Source organism: Hippoglossus hippoglossus, chromosome 22, assembly GCF_009819705.1.
Source record: "Hippoglossus hippoglossus isolate fHipHip1 chromosome 22, fHipHip1.pri, whole genome shotgun sequence".
Taxonomy (NCBI): Eukaryota; Metazoa; Chordata; class Actinopteri; order Pleuronectiformes; family Pleuronectidae; genus Hippoglossus; species Hippoglossus hippoglossus.
In genome coordinates, this window is record NC_047172.1 from 6,209,981 (window position 1) to 6,220,656 (window position 10,676).

General features: G+C 41.3%; 1 protein-coding gene across 1 annotated transcript; it reads right to left on the bottom strand.

Annotated features, from left to right (window-relative positions):
- Positions 1-1,356: 1,356 nt before the first annotated feature.
- slc2a2 (solute carrier family 2 member 2) lies at positions 1,357-9,900 on the bottom strand. Its single transcript, XM_034577147.1, has 12 exons — positions 9,761-9,900; positions 9,162-9,257; positions 8,103-8,299; positions 7,770-7,894; positions 6,441-6,556; positions 6,120-6,282; positions 4,643-4,749; positions 4,041-4,121; positions 3,414-3,518; positions 3,177-3,278; positions 2,441-2,644; positions 1,357-2,334 (listed from the first exon to the last, which is right to left on the bottom strand). Exons 1-12 carry the CDS (start codon positions 9,773-9,775, stop codon positions 2,131-2,133), a joined length of 1,515 nt encoding a protein of 504 aa, XP_034433038.1. The 5' UTR covers positions 9,776-9,900; the 3' UTR covers positions 1,357-2,130.
- Positions 9,901-10,676: the final 776 nt, after the last annotated feature.

Sequence of the window (10,676 nt, forward strand, 5' to 3'; positions counted from 1 at the left end):
TCTTATTCCTTCCTATTTTAATTATATTCTTTTTACCTGTATTCATTATGTACTTGGGCTGGTGTAATACCAGAACTTCCCCCATGGAGATAAAAAAAAAAATATTATCTTATCTTATCTAATCTAATGGTGCCTTTTGTATTGTAAATTAAATGCACCTTACATTCAGCAGTAAAAATAATATGAATATAAATACAAGAATAATATATTAGAATAATATAACACTATATTTTTATAAAGTAGCCAACCATTGCAATTTTGATACATTAACTATATTTTGTGTTAATTAGTGGGACTACTTGTCACGTGGAGATGAATAGAAAACTGTTTTCTAGATGAATAGAAAACAAAGCAGAGGGTGGGGTCAAAAAAAGGCACATGACAAACACAGGTCATTCATTCCAACACGTCCATTAGGTTAGCCGCTTAAAAACAGAAATACAAATGGGTGCAATAAATACGATTAAATGTATAAGACAACTGCAATGACGCTAAATAATAGTGTAACTCATTTAAAGTGTTAAAAACTGTGCCTTGAGCAAAAGTAGGCCTCCTGCAAGTTCCCTGTGTTTCCAGGATTGTGTTAACTCATGACGGTTTAGCTCGGGGCTAATATGCAGCGTTGACTGGGTAGGGCGGACAGAGCCAGTTTGTAATTAGTCTTAAATAAGTCCCGAAGCATTTCTTTGGGCTGTGGAGGAGGGGCTGCGTCCTCGGGCAAAGAGAGGAGTCTGGGGGGAGTCACCTGGTTTGGTCTTTAAAACCCAGTCGCTATGAAGAAATATGTCTTAAAAACAGGATCGATAAAAACATTTGTATATTTATTTCCTTATAACTCAACTCCAAAATTGTAACATTAATAGTTGTTTTATACGTTTTATTTCCCTCAAAAATGTCAACTGCTTTATTTCATTGAATTTCCTAAATCTACTGAAATATCTGTTGTTTTGTGAGTTTAACTGTTGACTCCTATAGTTCGTTTGAGGGATTTAGTGGCATCTAGTGGTGAAGTTGAATACCTCTCCCCCCTCTCCTTCAAAGCATGTGAGAGAATCAAATGGTGCTTCAGATAACATCAACATGGGAAAGGCTTTCTTTAGACAGTGTTTTTTCCATTCCGGGCCACCGTAGGAACATGGTGGTGCAACAACAGACCGTGGAAAAGGACTTGCTCCAGATGTAGAGGAAAAGGGCTCATTCATAACAACTCTCAGCCTCAGTTGATATTAGACTGATGAAAGCTTTGTCACACACATTATATTTGATTTCTGCCTAAATTCTACACACTGGATCTTTAAAATGTTCAGTCTCAGTTGGTTTCTGAAGAAGTTCCACAAAAGACATAATCAAACATAAAAGACTTAAACTCAGATTTAATGTGACCTCAACTTCCCCCCATCAGCAGGTGAACACATCCCAACTCATACACACATACATACATGTACATACAGACATGCAATGATTCAACGTTCAACTTACAATGAGCAAAATACATTATTTGATGGGGTCAGAAGTTGTAATTTACATAAAACGCACACCAGAAACGACAACACAAACAGAACAGAGACACTGGGATATCTACACACACAGAGGGGGATGTTACTTCTCTGCTCAGGATGCCAATCACTCTAATATATCCTTGTTTAGCTGGTATGCTAACGTCTAAAAATCTTGTTTGAATATGTCCAACCTTTAAGTTATAATAGAGTAAAAATGTGCTGTCTCTTGATCATCATCATCATCATCATCCAGTTTCATTTCCCATCTCAATTCATTCCATATGCATAGTTCTAGTGGAAAACATACATACATTAGGTTTTAGAGCTCATGTTATAAAAACCTCTCCATGCTTTGGCCTAAGATGATGCAATGATGGTGGTCGAAATGACCCAAAGCACTAAAATCCTGTAGCTTAACCTGTGAGTTTGAAAATAGGAGTGACCCCTGCTACGAGAGATGAACCACTCCATACACCGCTAACACATTTTTCATTGCACTGCTTTTTGTGTAGTTCTTGTATTAATGTAATGAAAATGTGTCATCTTCTCCTGTGTAAACAAACTTATCTGAATAGATATCATGCTAATACTGTCAGAATAAACACACTAGAAATACTGACACACAGTTGGTTTAGGCATCCGTGGATGTTTTGAGCTGCTGCAGTTCAGCATCATCTTTGGGAATCTGTTCTGGCTTTTTCCGTCCCTTCTGGAAGACGGCAGCAATCTCCTCGAAGGTTTTTCCTTTGGTCTCAGGGACCCGGAGATAAGTAAACACGGTGAAACCGAAAAGCAGCACAGCAAACAGGATAAACACGTAGCAACCGAGCCAAACCTGAAAACATGAAAATAAGAAGATCAAAAGACGAGTCGGGTGGAAAAAGTTGGTCTGAAGGACAGAAACTTCGGTGCTCGTTTCTGTGTGTGTCCCCTCTGCCTACCTGTATATAGGGGAAGGTCATGCCTATGATGAAGTTGCTGGTCCAGTTGCAGCAGCCAGCGAGAGCGATGGCCGCAGGGCGAGGTCCCTGACTGAACAGCTCAGCCACGATGAACCATGGAATCGGACCAGGACCGATTTCAAAGAAACTCACAAAGAGGAAGATGGCGGACATGCTGACGTAGCTCATCCAGATGAATTGATTCTGAAAGGAAGAGTAATTCAGTAAAACTTTGTGTCTTACTACTTTAAAGGGAAACCTAAAATGGCCACAGTTTTGTAACATGCAAACCTCACCACTAGATGTCACTAAATTCTACACACTGAACCTTGAAATAATGGATGTGCTTTGATATTTCTTTGTAAAAACAGCCCTTATGGCTAAAAAGTGGTTAGCTAATGTTAGCTGATGTCTAATGGTAACTAATGAGCTGTCAAATATGTTTTACCTTGACTCATATACCTCCATATTTTAACTTTCCATTGTCTTTTCTGTTGCTGAAAAGTTATGGAAATGTGAATATGGTCTATAAGTAGATTATTTTGTTAAACCTACCTTTAATTCTCGTATTGAAAACTTACACACAGCTTATTCACATACTTGCCTCTCGGCTGTCACGGCGAAAGCAACATTCAGAAACAGCACAGCTGCTCAACAAACTGAAATTGCAGGGGCAACCCCATAATTGGATGGAGGCTCAGCTCAAGTTACAGCTCTGAGACCTGGTTGAACAAACCTGGAGTGCGAGGCCCACGGTCATGGCCACTGCACAGCAGCACATTCCTCCCAGACCGACGATCGTCAGACTGCGTCGACCCGCCCTGTCCACCAGCGCAACCTGGGACACAATACAATGTTTATCTCTCTATGTATGTGTTAAGGGTATGTGTGTAGATGAAATACAATCATATGTAAATGTATAACCTCCACATGCGTTAGTGTGTTTTTGTGTTTTGCATCTGCAGCTACTCACAGACACCATCGTGAAGACTGTGTTGATGACCCCAACTCCTATAGTGGCATAGACTGGCTGACTGACACCAGCCTGAGCAAAGATGGCCGTAGAGTAATAAAAGATCTTGAAGACAAAACAAGGATAACATTTTAAGAAAAAAAAAAGAAACTGGAACAATTAAAGGCTGATGGACAAGTAAAACATTCAGCCATGTTTGCCCTTGTTGCAACTGAGATTGCACTAAGAGTATATGCTCTCACATGTTAGTTTCTCTTTCCTTTAGAGTGTGGGGAAAGGAGCTCCTCTCCCCCCACATTAAACTCTCGAAACACGATGGCACATATTCGCACAATGTACGCAGAGCGGCCAGTCTGGCATGCCTCCTGATTGAGCCAGTTAAAGTGAGAGAGCGGAGGCTGACATTTTCTAGACATACTGGAACCGGTTGGCCAATCACAACACAAGAGACAGAAGCTAAAAGAAGAAGTGTTTCAGACAGAGGCTGAAAAGAGGAGCAGCAGCAATGGACAGCTTGAGGAAAGGGATGTGTTGTCTGGACATTAAAGCATGCAAGCGTTTTTTAAGTAATAACCCAAATTGATCAGCAAATGAATGAGGAAGAGGTGAAAGGAATCAGCTACTCACAGCGTTGATGCCAGAAAGCTGTTGGGAGAGATGCATCATGAGGGCAACAATCAGCTGCTGCCTGTAGACAGAAGAGCGGATCTACGAGGGAAAGCACAACAGCAAAGTATTGTCATCGTACGGCACATGTACGCTTTTGTTTATTTTAGTTTATAGCTCATTGTCTGCTGTTATACAGGAAATGCATATTTGATTCAAGAGTGCAGAAATTGTTTAGACTCTTGAGAGAAACAACCACATCTTTTATAGGGTGTGACAGAAAGTGTATTTCTCATTAATTCATTACCTATAAAACCAAAGAAGTTACTTCATCATTTATCTAATGAATGATTTAACATTAACTGTCAGTGTACATTGGTTGCTCATTAATGTGGATACTTCAGAGGATATCTGTTTCTGCCATTAGAAGGAATCTGACATTGGGCTAAGGACGATTAACATGACAGCGCTAGTAGCTCAGATTCAAACATAGAGAAAGAAAAGATATTTTAAATGTAAAAAATCTGATCCGCAGTTTTCTTCATTATTTAAGTTTAAGTAAAAATATTTAGTCAGTTGTAATGATATGTCTCAGATGGCCTCCTTCTTCTGTGGAGACCCACCAAAGAGAGGAGAGAGACCCGGGCCTCCTTGTCTGCCTCCTCTTTCTCTCTCCGCATTTCCTCCAGATCAGACGTTGTGTCATACGGCCCCCTCAGACGACACAGACCTGCAACCAAACACAGCGATGGGACACAAGAGCCTTTACAAATGACTTATTTGCAATGGTTTTCCCTTTACTTTAATAAAAGTTGCAGCACTGTAAGAGAAACCTGTGCTCCAATGCTAAGAAATTAACAAAGGCTTTGCATATTCAAAAATGTACTGCAGTAAAAGTATTCATGCTAAATATACTGCAAATTAAGAGAACACATGCAAATATAGAGAAAACAACTTTACTAATCAACATATTATGTATTGTCTGGTTTGTATATTCAATAAAAGTGGCAGAGTTGTTGGCAGCCAAGACATTTTGTAGATGGTTAAACATTGATTTGACATATTTTTATATTTTCCCACAAATTTGTGTTGTGCCCATAGATTCTATAAAGAGACTGACGATGCATCTCCACTTGCTCCCATTATCAAGAATTGAGGCCAAAATATTCCAGATACGAATGCTGCCATTTTGTGCCAGTGATGTCATTTGGAGCTTGAGTCTGCAAAGCATCGCAACTGGGGAATGGAGCCGCGGTAGAGAAGCCCGGCCGATACACATGCTTAGTGTATTTTGACTGCTTACTTCGTCTCAAGTGTCCACTAACATTTACTGCAGCCAGCCACCAGGGGGCAATCGAGATGCTTTGGCTTCACTTTTAAGGGAGCAGTCATGTCGTCCGTCTTTATTTGACCTGGGCTGTGGTCGTACATTTAACAAACAGACATGACAGTGGTATGGAGGATCCTGTGAAGCCTACATACTGTATTGCTGTGTCTGAAATCACTCACTCACTTTTCCCTTCTTCAGTATAAAGTTACTACTAAATAGAGGATCATAAAGTGAGCTCATCGGGAAAAGAAAAATGAAAAACGCTTTCAGACACTACTCAGCTTATTCTCTCTATTAGATTATTCCACAGTAAATTCTAAACGTTTATTTTACACTTAGTATTAATACTTTAAGGTTAAAAAAACAACAACATTGAATTATCACCTTTAAACGTAGAAATAAACGTTTTTTCCCGCACTTTGTGCCGTGTTGCTCTGCTCTGCTTCTACAGTATTTACATTTATACGACAGGTCGGGATGTTCCTGCTGATCTCGCTCCTCCCAGCCGCGAGCGCAATGCATGATGGTATATTGCTCGGTTTGTAACCATCGGTCGTGCACTACTTTTCCCGATGCACTGTGGGAAACAATGAGTGCGCCACATAGGGTATAAAAAACTTCACTAAACATCCGGACACCACTACAAAATGGTGAACTCACTATATAGTGGTTAGTGAACGATTTTGGACACAGCCTCTATGTTTCTATATGCTAGTGTTTGACAAGTGAGCACCACACACGTGAAAGTGATGACTGTGTGCACTTCTTACTTGTCCGAGCCTCTTGCTCTTTGCCCAGCTGAATGTAGAGGTAGCGCGGGCTCTCGGGGCACAGAGGCAGCAGCAGGGTCTGTAATACTGCCGGAGCTCCAGACAGGCCGAGCAACAAGGGCCACATATCATCGTTACCAAGCACAAAGTCCAAGCCTGCAACCTACACACACACACACACACACACACACACACACACACACACACACACACACACACACACACACACACACACACACACACACACACACTTTAAACATGTCTGATGTGTTGTCAAGCAAGTATGTTGCTGACTGCAGTGCATGTGTGAGAGCAGCTCACCTGGCTGATTAGGATACCGATGACAATAGCCAGCTGGTGTAACGTTCCCAGAGCCCCTCTGTAGGCCTTGGGTGCAATCTCTCCAATGTACATAGGCACCAGTCCAGATGTCAACCCTGAAACACACATCAGGAGCTGAGCAAAATTTAACGAACACTACACACAGCGCGGCGCCTTGTTCAGTGCCAAAATGTGCCGGTCGATAGTTTAGTTAGCGAGTAATGGGTTCTTTCGCAAAAGCCACGATCCGTGAAGTCATTTTCAAAATAAATAGGCAGGTCAGGGTTAGCCTTGGGGTTTTGACAACTGTTGACCACTTTGAGAGATAGGGGAGCTCTGCAGTATGTGATCAAAACTGCAGCAGAAGTCATCGGCTGCTCTCTGCCCTCTCTGGAAGACGTGTCCATCTCTGGAAACTAATAATAGACCTTTCCCGTCCTCCATCATGAAAGGTTCTCTGGACTTCCCTTTACTGCATCAAAACTCAAACAAATAGACTCAAGAGCAGTTTCTGTCCCTGGGCCATCATCACCATCAACTTCATTTATAAGTGTAATATCCATTTTGTGCTATAACAAATGCGTGGCCACTCAATATCTATCAGTCTCATATTTATTGTTTTTTGTCTTTTTTATATTTTAAACTTGTTTCCTTAATTATAAATATACAATGTTTTAAAGGTCCAGTGTGTAAGATTTAGGTGAAAGGGGTCCGTTGGCAGAAATTGAATATAAAATAATCCTAGTGATGTTTTCACTAGTGTGTTTCATCTAAATTGTTGTTTTCTTTACTCTAGACTGGACCCTATATTTAAATACTTTATATTTACATCAGGAGCGGGTCCTCTCTATGGAAGCAGTCATGTTTTTTTTACAGTGGCCCAGACTGGACAAACTAAAGACCTTTTGAGTTTTTATGACAACTGAAGGCTACCACAGGTTAACTATCATGTTTGGAAGGGGAGGGTGAGGTGAGGGGTGTTCAGCTGCAACCGGCAACTTCACCACTAGATGTCACTGAATTCTACATGCTGAACCTTTGAGAAGTAGCAGCTCTAATTTCGTTTTACTGCTTTCTTTTGTACAATGATAATTAAGGCTTTCTAGTCTGCTCTACTCCAGTCTGCTCTACTCCAGTCTGCTCTACTCCAGTCTGCTCTACTCCAGTCTGCTCTACTCCAGTCTGCTCTACTCTACGCTTTCAAGGAAATAACCCTGGTGATAATGAGGACAACTTGCCTCTTCTATAGTGTATAATCCATAAACACTGGGATTTCCAATGAATTCACGTGAGTATTCGTTGAAGGTTGTAGTATATGTTTCACTGTACCACAGTAAAAGCCCATAACAGCACGGCCTGAGATGACCATAATGTGAGGTTTCCACATCCGGCACAGACCCATCAGCAGACCAGCAGCCACAGCCAGAACATTGACCATTAGCATGCCTTTCACCCTGAAAGACAGAGAGACACAACGTTGGCAGAGTGAGATGCACTGAATAAAAAAAGATGGATATGGGCATGTGTGCTGTGGCATGATTCCACATTGATCCTGGTTTATCTTCAACTTTGTCAATGTTCTCCCACTAACGTTTGCCTCCGTCTCTCCTTACTCTTTTCATTCCTGTACAGTCTCTCATTGTTTCATCCTTCCTTTCTCACCTCCCTTTCAGGTCTCCCACAAATCCTACCAGGAAGGACGATAACATGCCGCCGATGGAGAAGATTGCCACCGACAGGGACCAGTAAATGACTACAGTAGGGTGGTTTCCCACCTCTTCTTCTGTGCTGTTCTCTGGAAGCACAGAGGCCCCCTCTGTCCAGACCCCCAGGGAGCGCCCATAATGCTTTTCAATGACCTATGATAGAGACATGTCAATCACAGCTGTGCACCGAGACACAGGAGAAGAAAAGACAAGCACAAAATATTCATCAACAGATACGTAAATGGATCCGTTTTGTAGTCCTGACAGTCCTAGGTCTGAACCTGTCCAAAGTCATGTTGATTACAGGGACTTATCTGGGATTTTTTATAAATCAGGGGCCATAAATTTACACAGAGGCGCCAATTAAATGTCCAACATCCATGCATGATTCCTGATTCAGTAAGGTGCACATTAAAGTCATTCCTTGTTTACTGTTAGCTCTGTAACACTTAACACTGCACCGGGACATCGTTATAGGTGCAGATCAGAACTTAGTGTAATGGGACACCTTATACAAGCTCTATTTGCACAACCAATCACTGGGATTTACAGGCCAATGCTCCTTCTTTAAACTATGGCTCTTAACCTGGTCATACCTGCCAGCAACTACCACACATTGACATATTTTCCAAGCAAAAAAGGTCTCGACATCATCACCTGCAAAGCTCAGGTGATGTGCATGAATACAACAACCTACTGCTTTGGTTGTTTGTCTATCTTTTGCCTGCTATAGGGCTTCCCTCCCAAGGTCCCTCCACACGGACAGAGATGTAATCCACACTGCAGGGACCAATGACGCTCAGATCAATACACAGGGAAACTGGAGGAAAAGTTGCTTTTGTAGATATTTGGTCTCTCTGATTGTTATGTTCACTCCCGTGCTGCAGAAAAGTGTTACATGAGCATGGCTGTAGATTGGAGTAAGCATTTGGTTCAGTTGCCTGCAAATATCAGTAAACGGAGGCGATTGACTGACCCAGTACAGGAGCGGTGCCTGTGTTAAAGGGAACAGTACCTTCTGTGGTGCGTTGATGACTCCGAGACTGTATCCGTACTGCAGGGACCCCAGAGCTGCTGTGAACACGGCCACGGCCAGCGTACCTGTCAGCTGCTGCAGGTGGTGAAGGGTAATCCATTGAAATTGAATTGAATTCAACATGAATGCATGAACAGACACATAATTTAACATGCACATAAGCAAGAACGCGACTGTGACGCTCACCTCGACTCACATGGTGAAATCACAGATCAGAAGTACAGAGATGGGCTTTATCCACATTTAGAGCTGCTTTGTGGATGTTTAAATTATGTTATATAAGAATATTTGATAAGCTGTACTTTTTATATATGCTATAAATATGTTAATCTCATGGAAAACACATCAGAAATTTATTTATGACACCCTCCTGAGCAAAACGACGAAGCAAACCAGAGAACACACTGACTCATAAAAACCTCTGAGCGTCTCAGAAATGTTTATGCAACCTTTAGTGGCCATAAAAAAAGCGACAGCAATATTTGCATTATTCCTCACACGATTCAGAATGAACAGTTATCAAATAGGTAAGCTTTTAATTTGATAAAACGTAGTGAATGCAGTAAGAATGATCTTACCTTCCCAGAGTCCATGATGGGTCCAGAGTGTCAGCCAGGAGGTGGGTAATGATCAATGAAGCTGCATGCACGATCACGCAGTGTCCACTCACTAATCGACAGACACATGCATGAACACATGCACATGGATACACACACACCACTGACAGAAGTCAAACATTACAAATCTTGTTTTTTGCAAAGAGAGAAATATAATGATATTCATGGTGATTAAATAGTTGAACAGTCTAAAATCTATCTATGAAAAATCTGGTGTCAGGATCACATGTGTTGTGTTTCACGCTGGTACATTGACAATGATAAACTGTATATTGCAATTAAGAAGGGAAATGAAAATTTGTGTTGAGTAGCATGTGTTGCAGCTCAGATTCTCATATGTTCTTTGAATATATTAATGGGTCTCTCTCTCTCTCTCTCTCTCTCTCTCTCTCTCTCTCTCTCTCTCTCTCTCTCTCTCTCTCTCTCTCTCTCTCTCTCTCTCTCTCTCTCTCTCTCTCTCTCTCTCTCTCTCTCTCTCTCTCTCTCTCTCTCTCTCTCTCTCTCTCGTACTTAGTTAATGATAAACTCGAGGGGCGGGCAAAGTCTGATGGTTGGCGCTGATAATAATGTGCGTTGCATGCAAAACAACAACAACAACAAAAGAAACACAATTTCAGAAGCATAATGCTCTAGTTTCATTTATTTCTCTCTTACAGCATCTCTTTTACAAAACAAATAAATCCCCAAACAGGACATTAGTAATGCTCTTTTCGAAATAAAGAAAAACAAGAAATGAACAGAACAAAAGAATACAGTGGTTTCGTCTTTGAAAGGAGAGTTCTCAGTGTAATGACCATGTTTTTCTAATTGGAAGAGTGAATTCCACAATGGACACACACACAGTAACAATGCCCCATACACACGTGTTTATTAATCA